The sequence below is a fragment of the Achroia grisella genome, unplaced genomic scaffold, assembly GCF_030625045.1.
Source record: "Achroia grisella isolate CSIRO2021 unplaced genomic scaffold, CSIRO_AGI_Agris_v1 utg3297, whole genome shotgun sequence".
Lineage (NCBI taxonomy): Eukaryota > Metazoa > Arthropoda > Insecta > Lepidoptera > Pyralidae > Achroia > Achroia grisella.
In genome coordinates, this window is record NW_026712802.1 from 412,571 (window position 1) to 429,682 (window position 17,112).

Here is a 17,112-nt window from a genome sequence, read left to right on the forward strand (position 1 = left end):
TATAACAAGGCGTATTGAAAAATATTGACAATAATAATTATTTATTTCCTTTGGGAGTATATTCCTAAGCTGTCTGTAGCTTACTTATATGATATTCCGAAATTAAACATTCTGTATAATTTAATGCTAATTCATCTAGCCGTATTTAGAATAATTGTCGAAGTGACAGTTTACGGCTTCTTACGAATTTACGATTTAATTACGTGCACAGGAAATACAATTACAAACTCATTTGGTTTTAAATTCCTACCTTATGAGAACGTTCTTTTATGATAGCTGTATGAAAAACGTATCTTGGAACTATGCAGTCATAGATAATACAATATTTAGCGAAGATAACTAATTACCGGTACATAATGCATATTTGTGGTGTGCCTCATAATGGTAAGAAAATCCTACAATCACCTTTAAACACTTGTCTATGAAAGTCATTACAGTATTTTATTACATATATTATATACTAATAATGAATTGTTGTTCACAGCAAAATTAATTTATTACAAAGAAAGAAGGATTCAAATATATTATTTAAAATTAAATAATTATTAAAATATATTAGTCATAACTTAGGCCAGCTATTTTTTATTCTCACAGTACACAACAATTTAATTTGTGTCCTTTATGATCATTTTGGAGCTGACTCTACTTACGTAAATGTTCCAAAACTTAAATATTACAACGCATAATAACATATAATATGGTTTATTAAAAATAATTAAATCATTAGACTTTAGGAATTGATCATCTAATATTAAATACATTATATTTTAGAGAAGAATTTTCCTAGCTTATAATAACAATTTAAGGTGCATGTTTTAAGACTAGGTAATAACCACATAAAAAAATTATCTAATTATTAATGCTTTATATCAAAATTAATAAAATAAATTAATTAGTGTTATTATACACCAAATTGTAGAGTTTCAGAACCGATAGCTTATCAAACAGGGAGAGCGGAAGAAAGAGTTACTTTAGAAAATAATCTGATAGCGAAAAATACATGCATTGAGTTCTTCGAATGCAAAATGTGACGTTCCAGGAAAATTACTACTCCTTACACACACACAAGCTATTACATGATTTGTTAATGATATAATTAATGACTATAGTCAGTCACTTATTTAACAATTTAACATTTTCTAACAATAGAACACCATATTTTAATTTTGAAAATATGTATTTGACAAGTAACGCTATTTCACAACATACTTTAAAAATAAAGTAATTCATATACGTCATTTAAAATTGGCTGCTGTTATCAATAACTAGTACGGGATTATATTTATTCATGTGCCTAATTAGTAACTAATATTATAATGATAATCCAGCACTATTCAGACGGCGCCATCTAGTCCCATGGTAAGCAGAGCTTGTGTTATGGGTTAGTGACCCATAACACAAGCTCTGCTTACCATGGGACTAGATGGGAAAAGCTCTGATAGATATAATTAAACACATTTTTTTGTAAATGCATCCATAATATATATTGAAATACTCAGACCAATACTGACAACCATAGTCAAATACAATTGTTTGTATCGTGCGCGAAATGGGATCAAACCTGGAACTATCAGAAGGCGGTATGGTAAACCTCTAAACAACCAAGACCGTTAAATGCAGTAATACAAGCAACTTATTTCCTTTTTTTTTCTTTAATATACATTATTATTATGAATTTACAGTATTATCAATTGTCACTTGAACATCAGAGTATTACTTGTAAATTCTATTATTATGTTGCATTGTTATCATAAATTTTAGAAGTTGTAATAAATATATTGAAAGGCATCGTTAACAAATTCAATAGACTAAAAAAACACCAATAACGCTACCTAAACCATCGAAGTGATGCATATGAATAACTCTCATGTTGTATTTTTATAACCCTCTTAAAAAAGCTTCCGGTGTTTCATATGTAGATACTATAAAACTTAAAAGAGAATACAAAAAGAGATAGATACCGTAAAATAGGACGCGATTTGAAGAAAGAGAAAGACAAAAGAAAGCAGAACAACGAAAAGTTTGGTTTACTTTTAACCTGTGATTTTGAATACCGAACATAATATATAAAAAATGAAATATTTACGGGATAAATACCAGAGCCATCTTAATGGGATGTTATCTATCTATGGCGCCATCCGTTGATGCAAAAAATATAACAAACACACATGAAAGGAAATCACAAGACGCTCACGTTATCTATAATTTTTACCATTCACATAATATATAGTTATGATGTACTATTATAACATAAAAGTAATAATAAAAATAGTATTTTCTCACGGGTCTAAGTTTACGCGAATTTACGATATCGTCAACTTCTAGACAAACAAAAAACGAGTACTTGTGACAAGTGAAGCAAAAATGCTTATCAGAATACGATAACATTTTTTTACCACTCAAACGATTGCAGTATAGAAATTAAAGTAGTATATATAACTAAAGCATTTGTACGTTTTTTTATTTTTGTATAGCATTTGTAATAATGGTTTGTAATAATTAATAGACAATTGTTGGCGTTAATATAAATCTGTGGTAATGTTCAGTACAGTTTGCGTATGCCGGAAGTATATATATCTAAAATACATTACGAAACTGAAGAACGATGCAGTAATTATTTTAGGCCAATACCGGGTGCGTCAACCTCATTCTTTTGAACAAACCAAAGCCGCTGTAGACAAACCATTACCGACTACACGACGCTGCCGGTGAGTTTATTGCCACTCAAATTGATACAAGTGTATATTATCACTAACCATAGAACCATATCTACAGTTAAGTGAAATATGTACATTGTACACCATTTAGATACCCACGTATATCAAATAACGACACAATTTCCTTCAAACGTTACGCAACGACAACCTCAGGTTAGTTTTCACGAGAATCGTATTTGATTTAAAATTTTAAAATTACGCCACCTTATTAGATTACTTAGTTAACGTAAAAAAATCGTGCAGGTATCTTTGTACTTTCTACTGATTTTCCCGCGACCATTTAGGCCTCGTCGCTATACCAGTAATAAAATTACAAAAAATAACTTTTCCAAAAGTTTACCTACATAGATTATATGAGAAACATAAGTACACGGTTTTGTGTTCCATTTCTTAATTATCAATTAGACTAGTGACTATCTAAATAATTCAAACGTGACTGTTTGAGCTCGACTGACTTTGATAAAAGTAAGACTTTCGTCTTATTACACAATATTTTTTTTATTTCATTTAGGTCCATTAAGCAATTGCTTCAATAATTATATTTGAAGCAAGCTACTGACAACAAAAATATATAAAACCGTGGTATTCACGTAGACAACTTTGTGAAGTCTCCCACTAATATATTACAAATTGCGATATTAATTTTAACGTAAACATGAGAATGGATTACAAATTATATATTTCGTGTTTTAACTTATCATTTCATAATTTGCTGGTGGAACTAATTGGACACAAGTGCTGTCTCAATGGGCTCTTAAGAAGAGCTGCAGCGGCGCACTCTGAGATATTCGATAAGCCCCACCTTACTGCATGCAGCTGCATCGAATCACTTGAACGATATAAAAGCATCAGTGTTATAGCTAATCTGAACATTATGGACGCATTTAACATATATGTAATATATACATTACATATACTGTTTTACCTTTGAAGGAGACATTGAACACGTAGCCTTTCATCTACCTAAGCAATTCTTAGTGAAATGAATGTTAACGTTGTAAAAGTTACATGAAAAAGCCAATTTTTTTTTTAATTAAAAATATTTATGCAAGCCTATATTAGTTAATATTATACTTAAAAATCAATATAAATATTTTTTTTATTCTAATATATCATAAAAAATCTATTTTAATAGGTATTTTATCTTATCATTATTACGTTCTAATTCGCTTAAAACTTTCAAGACTATCTTTGAGTAATATTTATAAACATTGAATTATGTTAAAATATCGACACGTAATACACTCGTCGTGTGTCGTGTGATATAAAAGTAGTTAACAAAGTCTGGACCACCCACACGAAAATATGTAAACTATAGACTGAAGTCAGAGTCCAAAACAATGGTTCAAACCAGCGACGGTTGTTTTATTTTATCGTTGAGATAACGTCGAACTGAGAACCCGGCATATAGGGTCTTGAGGGAAACGCATATTAAAATACCAAATGTCAACGGCACCTGATACAGGAGAGGATTATACTACACTATACCATAGCAGTGAATCCTTTAATCCTGTTCGCAGCAGTGTGTTTTGTGATGAGGCAACCCCATACAACCACTGATCCCATTTGATCTCCTGTGATATATTATGCTCATAGACATAACACTTTACACACAGATGAGTTCACATTAAGGGGGTTTAAGAGATGATAAGAGTGGGCAGTTGGAGAGATGCACATTGAATATTGAAAAGGAAATATTTTCACTAGTCCAATGTACTTGTTTTATGATTACATACTCTTCAAACTTTGCAATTAGTTTTAGCGATGCGTTTGATTACATGTCATTTGAAATTACTATAACTTTAATTGTGTTGGTTTAAACTAGCAATAGAACTCTATAAATGTACCAAATACCTTAGTTAATAGATAGTTCGCCATTAGATTCCTTATAGTGCCGTTGTACGTAATTTTAGCACTAATTAATTTCTACTTATACGTAGAGAAAAATAAAGTTACGTTAGTGACGCAACAATATAAAAATATTTTAATTCTTGTCAAAAAACGCATAAATTCTCCAAATCTTGTAATGAAATTCTTTTAGTTACCTGTTTTGTCCTAGTCAATAAAAATTGTTTTACGTCTACCAAATAATGGGAAGTGGCCACTGACCTTTATGGTGAAAGAATGCACTCCATGCTGCGGCATTTTTAATAACAGTAACATGGTCATTATCGTATTTTATTTAAAACGAAAATAAAATTTGTAATCCCATTGCATATTCATATTTATCTGTATTAACCTGCACCTCGTACTGTACAAATGAAAATGAAAATGCCGACAACGATGTCCATGTTTCCTATTAAATACATGACTATATGAATATGGGTAACGGATGGCACGTCCCTGAGGGGTGTGAGCGTGGGCCGGTTATTTTGTGGTGCGTCCAGAGTTCGGGTTCGGGCCCGCGCCAGTGTGGGAACGGTTGTGTACTTATTTATTCATTGGCTACTATTTTGTTAGACAATATACCCTTCCCTACACTAACCCATTACTAGGAGGCACGTGGCGCGGTAGAAAATAATAAAAGGGCGCGTTGAACCAAGTTTTACATTTCATTTAATCGTTGCGCATAGATTATTACTGCGACAGATTTGTATTGAACAAAATAGGAACATCTAGATCACTATTGTAATAGGTTCCGTACACTATTTTATGAGAAAACGATTATATACATTACAAATATTTATCTTCACGCTACATATCTAACGGCCACGGAGTAGGTGTAAAGTATCTGTGGAAGTAGATATCTACAAAACACGATAACAATTTTTATAGTGTAGTTACCTAAATATTAATGGAAAATTTTATATACTTATCTATTATATATAATAAAAAAAATAAGTACGAACAAAAAATGTATGTATTATATTCACTAAGGTTCAAGTTATTAACGTCTGATATTCTTCAACTTACTCTTTAGCACTAAACGTTAGAAAACATAATGCGACCCGTATTTGACCGGTTTATTTCAACTTAACTATGTCACCATAGTGATGACTAGGCATTTTAAGAACCCAATGCCTGACATACTATTAAAATTGATCGCCCGTATTTTTTTATTAAGATGACTTAACTATTTTCAAGCACCTTTTTGTCATAACCCAATAGTATTATTCGAGCGTGTGTGGCGTATAACAATATATGTAGTATAGGTAGGTACTTGGTACTTCCCTATAAAATTATAATTGAAAAGGGACTCTAAAGACTAATGCATACTTGTTCACCAACAATAGGAACATTATTTAGCTGAGAATTATAAAAAAAATAGCAAAAACAATTAATTGAAGTACATAACTACCGATTGTCGTGTTTTATTGGAATTTCTTACGCATACAATTTATGCTAGAGATTCTATTTGATAAAATACTTACCGCTAATATCCTAATCTGATAATAATTATGTATGTTACATGTATTTATTAAAAAGTCATGCACAGAAAATACTAATTGTTATGTTCCAAATGAAATGTAAATTCTGTATGTTATTCATAATCTATACTAGTAAAAAATATCGTAGTACATGCAACTGAATAGCTGAGGTTTTAATTAAAAACTGGAACTGTACAGGTTTTTTGCAAATTTGTTTAAAAAAAGGAACACATATTTTTTTTACATATTACCTAATTCCAAATGCAATATAATGACATGGAGTTCATGAAGATTTTAATCAAGATAACGCTTAAGGGTTTGTTACCGCGGTGGTAAGTTGATGATTTCTCTTTGGGGAGAGCAACTCCCTGTTTATTACCGCAGCTCTAAGCAAAAACTATAAGATTACGACAATATTGATCACAATACATGCATACATTTTAATTTTATTTTATTACTATAACTAGTGTACCCACGTTCTACTACTGTAACTTGTACGGGTATTAGAACTTAGGGAGAGATTTTTAAAAATTATCATGCGAGGTCGGTTCTATAAATAAAGACCTCGCATGATAATTTTTAAACAAATGTTTAATTACATAAGATAAACATTTTGTTTACATAAATTTTAATTCATATTATACTTATTATTATTTTCCTTCATCATCATTATATGTTTGTTACTTTTTAGTTTTCTCTCTTTTCCGCATATATCTAACTGTTCATTTTTCAATCCGTTTCCCTAAGGTTGCCTTGAAAAGATTGCTTTCAGCAATAAGGCCGCCCTATTGTAACAATAGTTATTGTCCTTTAATATATTGTTTATTCCTTTTTCTTTACTGTGTGTTACAAATAAAATATATTCTACCTACCTATCTATTTATTGTCATAACTCTGTAATGACACACATATATATTTTAACACACACATAAACACAGAGAAATATATATGAACATTACTTAAAAATTATTATTATAAGTTAGTTTCCAATGCATTATCACAGCACAATGTTTCACTTTATAATACATACTTGCCAACCCATTTCGCTTATACATTTTCCTTTTATTTATAAGGGGATATTGAGTGCAGTGAACAATAAATAAGTGACTACGGGCCCACGCACGTGAGTAGACAGAGGAGATTAGTACTGTGATTACGTGACGTCGACCCCTTCTGAGAGTTCAGCTTTCATTAATAAAGATTTATTGATGTAATGCATTCATTTATTACTTTCCTATGCGTATTCTTAATGTGCAACAAACTACAAAGTATGCGTATAATACTGTATTTGTTGTCTTGTTTACATTATATTTTAATCTAGAATAAATAAATGTAAGGGTAAGAAAATGTACCATATATAAATAAATAACACCTGAACAATAAACACAATGCCATCTAATCCCACGGCAAGCGTAGCTTGTGTTATGAGTACTAGACAACTGATATAAATACTTAGATTTTTTGTAAATACATTACACCACAGTAAACACCCAGACCTAAAAACATCATATTCATGAATAATTTGCAACGTGAGGAATCGAACTCACAACCATCGGAAGTGCATCTGCGAACATCTAAAATTTAACGGAATAAGTAATCTAAAATTTAAATTTTAAAATGTTAATAGTGTACCTACTGTCCAAAGTCCATATTCAACTAACTGCAGCAGTACCTCTTACTGATGCAGATAAAAACCGGTACAGTGTGTATCGGTTAAATGTTGGTCAGTGTACAAATTAACCCCTTTCATATGATACATAAGCCAGTCTAAATATTTTGAACCTCAATTTCCGACTCTATTCGCAAAGCTTTTAAATTTATTTTTCTTATGTATGAAACATTATCGTAACGTCTATTATAGTTAAACCAAAGATATCCAAAAGTAACGCAAAATCCGAATTAATAGAAGTTTAAATTATTTCTTTAAAATAATGACATTTAGTTAATACGAACACTTCATTAAAGAACAAATCTTATAAGAAATAATCCATTTCGAATTTATTTACTACAGATATACACCCAGTTAATAACAATCGTAATGTTATTGGCCTATCTAAACCAGTAATCATTGTCACTAGCAGTTTGTCACTTTTCCATTTTCACGGTTTTATACTATTATTATATACATGGCAATCTTGCTTGAAAACAATTTAACATGTCTCTGATAATGCCGCACGCCAACACATCAATGTGTCCAATTGCCATAAAAGCCGTAAAACGATCGCAAGCACGAGAACATCCCATGTTTTTCTAAAAGGTCCTGAGAGTATAATAAACTTAACGACACTGTTCTTGCGTCATATGGGATTACACGAATATTTCGTAACCAGCATCCTTTCTAGACATATTTCTGAAGATAAAACGACACTATTAAGACATATAATCCCATTATAAAGCTAGGAGCTAACAACCAATATGGTTTCATAGAGATTTTAAAGTCTTATCTTTAATTTTTAGATTATCAGGCATTATGAAAATAACATTTTCAGAAACAGGCGTTAATTATGATCCTAAGAGATTGTAATATATAGTACTATACTAACTATAAATATTACAGTATTTGTTAACACAATCTACTTTTATTTTACGATAATCAGATGCTTTTAGAACGACACTTGTTTACTTCACGCGACATAGCGTGATGATCCCATAATAATTATGTTGCAATTGAAATTGATTGAAAAGACATCATTTCATATTATCAGGTGATAAAATCACCTGATTCCAAAGATTGTTTTCTTTCAAATGTATATGTTTTGGTGTTATCGTATAGTATAATGAGTAAACACTGGGCTAAAATTGATAAAAAGGACATTTCGTTTTTTCAGTATAGTATAATAATATAAGATATATACGCTCCAAGCTTAAATCACACAGGTGTATGGTCATAGAAAACTTAATACTAAATACCCACATTCGATGTTGCAGGGGTCTATCAATATCTATCGATAATTTTTAAAAGATTTATTAATAATCCATTGTATGTTGTTGTATTGTATATTATGTTTTTAGATAATAGTATAATGTAATATAATAAATGCAAAAGCGTGTCTGTCTGCCTGTCCGTCTTTCTTTTTGTTACATTTTCACAACTATATGATTTAATTTGATATGAATATTAATTATAAGTATTAGGATGGCGAATATAAGCTATCTTTTATCTAAAACTCGTCTAGAATAGGTTGAAATAGGGGATAAAAGATTGTACAGACGAAGTCACACGTAACATCTGACAATTTGTAAGGAGAGTTGCGTTGCAAGCTAGTATAAGAATAATAACATTTCTTTATTGGAACTAAAAAATCATAATTTTAAAGTAGGGTAATTTAACAATAAGTAATATCTAAGTTTCTATATTTCCAATTTCGAACTTGCAACCACAGACTTAGTAAAGTCAGAGCAGTGAGTAAAAATGACAATATATTAGTCCAGTGGTTACCAGTAAGCATTCTTACATAACCATTTTTTACATCCATGTCAGATTTACTTAAAGAAGAGTGGGTGCCGCGGAAGCGTGATAAACAACGCAAAAAATGCACTATGACGAGCAAGATCCTCAGTTGATCTACTATTAGTCATTATGCGGAAATTACTTTTACCTAACATCAAGAATAAAAATCTATATTACCGAATTAAATATAAAATTTGGTGATGTTCATAAGAACAAATTAATATTTGTACATATAGATATGTACGAAAATGGTTCGATATTTGTATATATTATTATGTATATACAAATATCAAACCATTTTCGTACCTCTTCAGGATATAAATTTACAAAAATTCTTTCTTGTCTAAATTGTGTACAAAAAGTCTAAATAGAATAAGGCTTATATAGTTCTAATAGTTTCAACTCAGTCATGATGAGTTTGTCAGTCAAGACTTACTCTCTACATTAGGTGTAGATAGTACAAATAATAAACAATTGTTTGTAACCTTGGCCTAGATTACAAATAGATAAAAACAAGTCACACAATGTAAAATTATTACTTTTTGAAACATTTACACTGTGTACTAATGCAGTTTGAAAAGATACCACTTCATTTTTTACACATACTAAAAATTATATAATTTAATTTTTGTAGTGTACATCATAATTATTCAATCCGATTAAATATGTGCGGTTAATCAACTTTTAAAAATAAAATTCTCCTTGAATTTAGATTTCTTATAAGAAAAAAACTGATGTCTATGTTTTAACTTATTGTAAATATTTGAATAGAATTACGAATATGAATTAATACATTTAAATCGTACAAATTTTAATGTTTTTATCAGTTCCAGTTTTTACAACACTACACAGAAAATGTTATGTATATAAATATTTATGTAAGTCATAATTATTTACTGTGATTGAATTGACCATTTGGTTTTGACATTTTAATATGAAAAGTATTTTAAATTAATATTTCTTTTATAATTGTTTTATATTATTGGAAGAATTAAATATATATAATACTTGTTCTGAGTTTACTGACTGTAAACTCCAAAACTGCACAATTTTATTATTATAATTATATAATATATATATATATATATATATATATATAAATATAAATTTTAAAGCAATAATTAAAACATTTTATAATTACACCTTTTCTGAAAGGAGTGACTCATTGACTCAATTATCATGTAGATACATAATGACTACCATAACATAACATTTGTCTCATGTAGTAACACTCCAATTACAATCTCGATGTCCAACACAGAACATTCCAAATCAAATTCAGTTGTTGAATTGTTGAATATATGTATTACTCCCATTCTACATCAAGTAAAATCAAAACCTTAATCCTGATTCATACACATTCAATGTAACACAGATGTTGTTAAAACAATCTTTAAATTAACTAATAATAAGTTTACCTGCTAGTGTGAATCTGTCCATATAATTGATGAGATTGACAAAACACAGCACTCCGACAGTCATGTATTCAATGAAAGTAACATCTCTCAGTGTTTCTCTTCTCCTAGTTTGCTTCTCCTGAAGCAACGTGGTAGCCGAATCATTATCACCATTTATCTCCAACTCTGGATTGGAGGTATTTGGAGTTATGCTACTTTGGTCCATTATGCACTCAGTAAAGTCCTAAGATAATAAATTACAGTAACACTTTCAAACAATTTGGTCTTCAGATTATTACTAAAATGCGACAGTCACACGCGATATTACCCTCAAAATAAAATAAAATAAATATAAATACAGTAATATTGGGTGTCCATTAGACCGAGTAGGCGCATAAGTATCATGTATGTATAGAAATCAAAGAGCAATAGATAAAATGCTTAAGTATTGAAGTTCAAAAATCATGATTATCACATCGAAGTAAGAAAGTTAACGTTCGTGACAATCAGATTACAGACAGGCAACTGACAACGCAACAAAACAGTGCACAACCGACCATGACGTTGACGTAATAATTTTGAATTTTTGACTTGACACAACCAATAACCATAGACTTTTTTTTTTCTCATATTCGTCCATCTCCTTTTCAGTGATGGAACAGGCAAAGATCCTTAGACCGTACAGCCTAGTCTACTTTTAAACTTCTTCATATTTGAACAAGTGATGTCGTCCACTCAACTTTTACTCTTTTTTTAATGAACAGGCAAAAGTCCTGAGACCATACAGCTAATCCTAGTTTTAACGATTAACCATAGGGTAGCGATTTTTTTTCATGTTATTTTTTTTCATGAAAAATCATTTATTATCTGATTTCCACAAGACTTGTATTTTGTTTTACCGGTAAACGAATATTTTTTTCCTTTAAAATCATTTATTATCTTTAAAAAGTCATCAGTCGTATTTACAATATGCCACTATTATTACACACTATTTGTGCAGTTAACGTGTCAGTTGTATATAATTCGGTATCTATATAATCTATGCGTATTAAATGTTTATCGTACTTTATCACAGCCAAAAATAAGATTTCTAAATATAAGGTGTATTGAATGTACGTAGAATACTGTATTCTACGTAAATAAACATATATTGTAAAACAGTTTAGAGCATTTGATAAGGTTGGACTCAAATGGACTGTTATCCAAATATCGTTATAAAACATAATAAAAAAAAATGGAAACAACTGGCGTCAGCTGTCATTCCTTGCCGTTGTCAAAGGATTGCAAGAGAGTAAACCCTTGTCCACAATAGTCCACATATACGTTTTACTCGTTTTTACATTCTCACTCAAATAAAACATTAGTAAATTAAAAATATTTGAATGTAATTACAACAATATTAAAATATCGAAGGAATTTAGTACTACATAATAACGAATCATTATATACTTTATAGATAATAATAATGAAGTCGGGAAAAGTATGTATAATTTTATTTGTCATTTTTCACTGTAGTTTTGCAAAAAAATATCAAAAAGAAGATAAACCTGAATGGGCCAAAAAGGATATAAGAGATTACTCAGATGCTGATATGGAACGGTAAGGCTGTGATATATTTTTTTTAATTATACACTTATTTGAAAACTTGCAAGTTAACTATTAATAGAATTATTACTCATATTGAAATTGAAAATGTATATTTTTAGTTTACTTGATCAATGGGAAGAAGATGAAGAACCGCTACCAGAAGATGAGCTTCCTGAACACCTGCGGAAGCCTCCACATATAGATCTAACACAGATGGATATGTCTAACCCTGAATCAGTGTTACAAGCTACTAAAAAAGGCCAAACATTAATGATGTTTGTAACTGTTGCTAATAAACCTTCCAGAGCTAGAACTGAGGAGTTGACAAAAATCTGGCAAGCTGGTCTATGGAGTAACCATATACAAGCAGAAAGGTATCAACTTTAATATTATGTACATACATATTTGCTAATGAATTTCGTATAATAGTTAATTATATGTATTATAGCTGGTAGCGACAGAATGTTGTTAATGATGAAAATAAAAAAATAGCCAATCTCCAGAATATTGTTGTCACAAGCTTAATAGTAAAAAAGAAGTCAAATATTGTGTATAAAACAAATCTCAAGTATAAGTAACAATATTTTATAGTCTTTGCATGTGTTGGTCTATGGTTTCCAAATAAAGTTGAATTGTTCATACATTGCTTATGCAAGACTAGATTTTTTCTTTAATCATGGTAACTAGATGATAATTATTATTATTTATCCGTTAAGAATTAATTTATCTGTTTAAGCTACAAAATATGACTTACTGGTCCACATAATATAGTAAATAAGCCTGATATATTTTTTATACTGTATTACTACAAAATTTAATTGGAATTGTCTTATTTAATAATACTGTTAATATTTATTACAGGTATTTGATTGATGATGATAGAGCTATATTTATGTTCAAAGATGGCTCACAAGCGTGGACAGCTAAAGAATATTTCCTAGAGCAAGATGAATTGAAAGATGTTCAGTTAGAGAGTCAAACATATACAGGGAAAAAGTCTGATGTTAGAAATAAAGCTGTAAGGGATGAATTATAGATCTGAGTTACTAATGTATCTGCCTATTTATTTAATAACTAAAGTTAAGAATAAGTTGAATATTAAACAAATTATATAATATATATATTAAAACCTTATTGTTTATTACAATAAGTATACTTTTGTGTAGAATACATATAACCAATTCTTCATATTTTATAGGCTACCCTCATACTTTATGACTATTATAACACAGTAATTCACAATGTGCTAGCACCCATATGTTGAATTCATGGAATGAAGAAGTTTCCCTCTGAAGTTACCACACCATATTCAGCCAAGAACTTTTTATGAATCTACAATTTCTTTTTTTTATCTAAATTGATGTTGGGGTTTTTGTTGAATCTACAATGATATTCCGTAGACTCAAATGTTGTACAATTTTAGATAAGACTGTATATGAATAATAAATTTAAACTACCAAGGATGGAACATAAATATATTTAGGTATAAGTAGCTTCTACTATAAATGATTATAATAGTTAAATTTGTATGAATAGAAGCTTTTACTTAGTTAAGTGAACAAATTATTTTCACATTCAAACTGTGTAACATGTTTATGTGAATACAATTTCAATTGTTTGCTTTTAAAAAGCATCAGTGGCGCGGAAATGTTCTTCATCAATTGTAGAATAAATATGGCCTTCACCGCACATCCAGTCCAGTATTTGTCTAAAATTATAAGGTAGATTAAAAAAATGCATTACTACATAATTAATGAATCTGTATGTTGCAATAAATTACCCCATCTGGGATAAAATAATGAAAGTACTACTAATGTTTGGTTATTTTAGAGTTAAACAACAGTAAAATATAAATAAATATCATAAAAGATATGCAACACCTATTCTATTATATTTATAGTAACTATTTCACTGTGGGCAGGTAAAAAAAATTTGATAGCAAATTGTGATATTGTATTGTATTGATGGTTTCTGGGACTAGTTTTTATTGAAAATAATTTATTCAAGTTATAAGCAATAATACTAACTCAAACTCAGTTTTGGACATGCGGTCCTTCAATGTTGAATACATGTCATCTTTGCTTATTCCTTGCTCTAAAGTAGATACACGTATCAGATTGAAAACCATCATTTGTCTCGCATTCAACCCATTTACAGACTGGTTATTATCAGTGATTCCCAACATTGAATTTGCTGGCAGTCCCGAAGGTACATTGTTGCTGACAATTTTTTCCTGTATAAAAATAACATATACAGTTATAATATAATAAACCCTTAGAAATTCATGTTATTAAGTCAATTCTTGAAAAGTCATTTACATAGATAATGATTTCATTCAAAATTAAGAATAATTACATGTAAGATACAAATAATGAAATAAATTATAAGTACCTCTATATTATTATAGTCAGTTGTTATAAGAAAAATATACATGATCTGTTCAGTGAATTGAGAAAAACAAATATTTTAGATGTTTAGTTTTTGTATTGACTTGTTTAGGTAAACTATTCCTATAGTCATTAATTTATTTTTAATCTTTATAATTATTTTAGATGTTCAATACATCTAAAACGAATAAAAAAAAAATTAAAATTATTATAGATATAACATTATAAAGATATGTTATAAAATCAGACTAGGTAACTTTAACATACCTTCTTTGAATCAGCTTCCATTTTAACTTTATTGTTAATACATTGCAAATAATGGAATGTGATTTCATTTACATCATTTATTGGAATGATTTTGAATGCCATCAAGACTTTCTTCCCTTTGTTGGTTTTCACATTTCCAAAAATTTGTACATAATCATTTACTTGAACATTTGGTGCTGTTTTATCCTAAACAAAAAAAATTGAAACTGTAGAAATTATTAATCTACCCTGAGAAAATAAAAACCATGGTTCGTAAGAATATCCTTCAAATTTAGTTCCTGACGGAAGCAAAATCGGCAAAGGCAAGGGCAAAGCAAAGGTAGCAAAATCTGAAAATGAGTGAGCACAATAGATCTATGTAGGTTGCAGTGTTACAGGTCCAAGCACCTTACAATAGCCCAAACTACCCACTAAAAAAAATTGTAAATAAAATTAAAAATAATAATAGTACATCTTCATCCATGGCATCTTGGTCTAACCAAAGAACTGCTCTCATCCTCCCAGTTATATCCTGAATTGTATATGTAATTTTGGTACTTTGTGTTCTAATATTTTTTAGTCGAGCTACTACTGAGATAATTTGTATCTCAGTGCCCCAGATCTTTACCCCATCATCACCACAATGTAAAGCTTGTCTTATGACAATAGGTGCAGTACGAGAAGCTCTTCGACCCTGAAACATACAAAAGTTGCCATATAAAATGCTATTTTATGACTGAAATACCATGCAACATCAAAACATTATGATTGCATCTATTATAATTTAGGTAACAATACAGTGAAGTTTGTTAGTAATTGGAATTAGTTACCCCATGGAAACCATTCTGGGTTAACTGACCATGATGAACCAACTGACTTTACAATCAGCCTATAATACTTCACTGATGGGACAGCATACTGTATCCATCCATAAAAAAAAACAGAGAAAGTAAAGTGAGTGCATGGAAGCATGTTTGACCTTATCAATCCTGGTTAACAAGTTCAAAGTTAAGTTTCTAGTTATATACCTATGTATAATAAAAATATAACTGATTGTTGCCAATAGGAAAGATTTATGAGAAAAATTATTATTGAGGGACTTTTATCAACATAATAGAACAAATACTGTTACAATAATTGTTAGAATTTTGTCTGTTTATGTCTTTGTGTTATTCTCATTACAATAACAGCCTAACTGATTTTTGTAAAGTTATTATAATGTCGAGCTACACTTAAAATGTTTTTTTGTTCATATCGATTTACAAACAAAAACTTTAAAGGGTATAAAGCATAATAATAACGATAGCTGAAGCGTTATATGCCCTGTCGCATAGCGAGGGTAACAATTCATATTTTAGCACGAATATAAATTGAAGGCAAATTTATAAAGCCAGCCTCTCTTAATCACTAACATATTATCACAATCTATTGTTTTGTGCATACTATCTGTATACCCTTATCGGGACCATATTTAAGAGGATTTACTGTCTGTCACCCACGATACGCTATAATGCAAAAGGGCGCCAACGTACAGTTTTTTGTGCTTGATTAGGGGTCACCGCATTTCCAAATTGATTAGGGGAATTAAAAAATCCTCCACCAGCCACAGATTGATCTGAAAGCAATATCAAGTGGGATTAAAAATGACATTACGAAATTTTAAAATGCAAACAATGTCTTAATTACAAACTAATATTTCCTTACCATTCCACATTTTGATTTAGAAAAGGGAAATGAATTATAATATAAAAGTCTCCTTATATGACTATGTAAATATTTATTGTGTTAAAACAACTTATAATATTGACTTAAAGAAAAAAACAAAATAAATTAACTTGGGTTATTTGGTACCGGCACAAGTGTTGTTCGAATTTGACATTACATTACCTATGTTGCCAAGTAATTGCGATATTTAAATAGTGTTGAGACATAATAACAAATTAATATTAATTAGCGATT

At 29.8% G+C, this 17,112-nt stretch overlaps 3 protein-coding genes across 5 annotated transcripts in view; 1 reads left to right on the forward strand and 2 right to left on the reverse strand.

The window, feature by feature from the left end:
• LOC131843761 (protein spinster-like) overlaps positions 1–11,496 on the reverse strand; it is a 28,100-nt gene extending 16,604 nt beyond the window's left edge. For all 3 annotated transcript variants that reach the window (XM_059192495.1, XM_059192496.1, XM_059192497.1), the window contains exon 1: positions 10,955–11,496. In XM_059192495.1, coding sequence (XP_059048478.1) covers positions 10,955–11,159 — 205 coding nt within the window. In that variant the 5' untranslated portion in view covers positions 11,160–11,496. The remainder of the gene's footprint in view (positions 1–10,954) is intronic.
• A 702-nt stretch (positions 11,497–12,198) lies between these two features.
• On the forward strand, positions 12,199–13,572 carry LOC131843771 (LDLR chaperone boca-like). The gene is made up of 3 exons (XM_059192516.1): positions 12,199–12,532; positions 12,640–12,894; positions 13,382–13,572. Exons 1-3 carry the CDS (start codon positions 12,399–12,401, stop codon positions 13,554–13,556), a joined length of 564 nt encoding a protein of 187 aa, XP_059048499.1. The 5' UTR covers positions 12,199–12,398; the 3' UTR covers positions 13,557–13,572.
• Positions 13,573–13,994: 422 nt separating this feature from the next.
• LOC131843772 (replication protein A 32 kDa subunit-like) lies at positions 13,995–17,019 on the reverse strand. The gene is made up of 6 exons (XM_059192517.1): positions 16,858–17,019; positions 16,686–16,768; positions 15,626–15,847; positions 15,175–15,360; positions 14,548–14,753; positions 13,995–14,228 (listed from the first exon to the last, which is right to left on the reverse strand). Exons 1-6 carry the CDS (start codon positions 16,865–16,867, stop codon positions 14,144–14,146), a joined length of 792 nt encoding a protein of 263 aa, XP_059048500.1. The 5' UTR covers positions 16,868–17,019; the 3' UTR covers positions 13,995–14,143.
• Between the last annotated feature and the right edge of the window lie 93 nt (positions 17,020–17,112).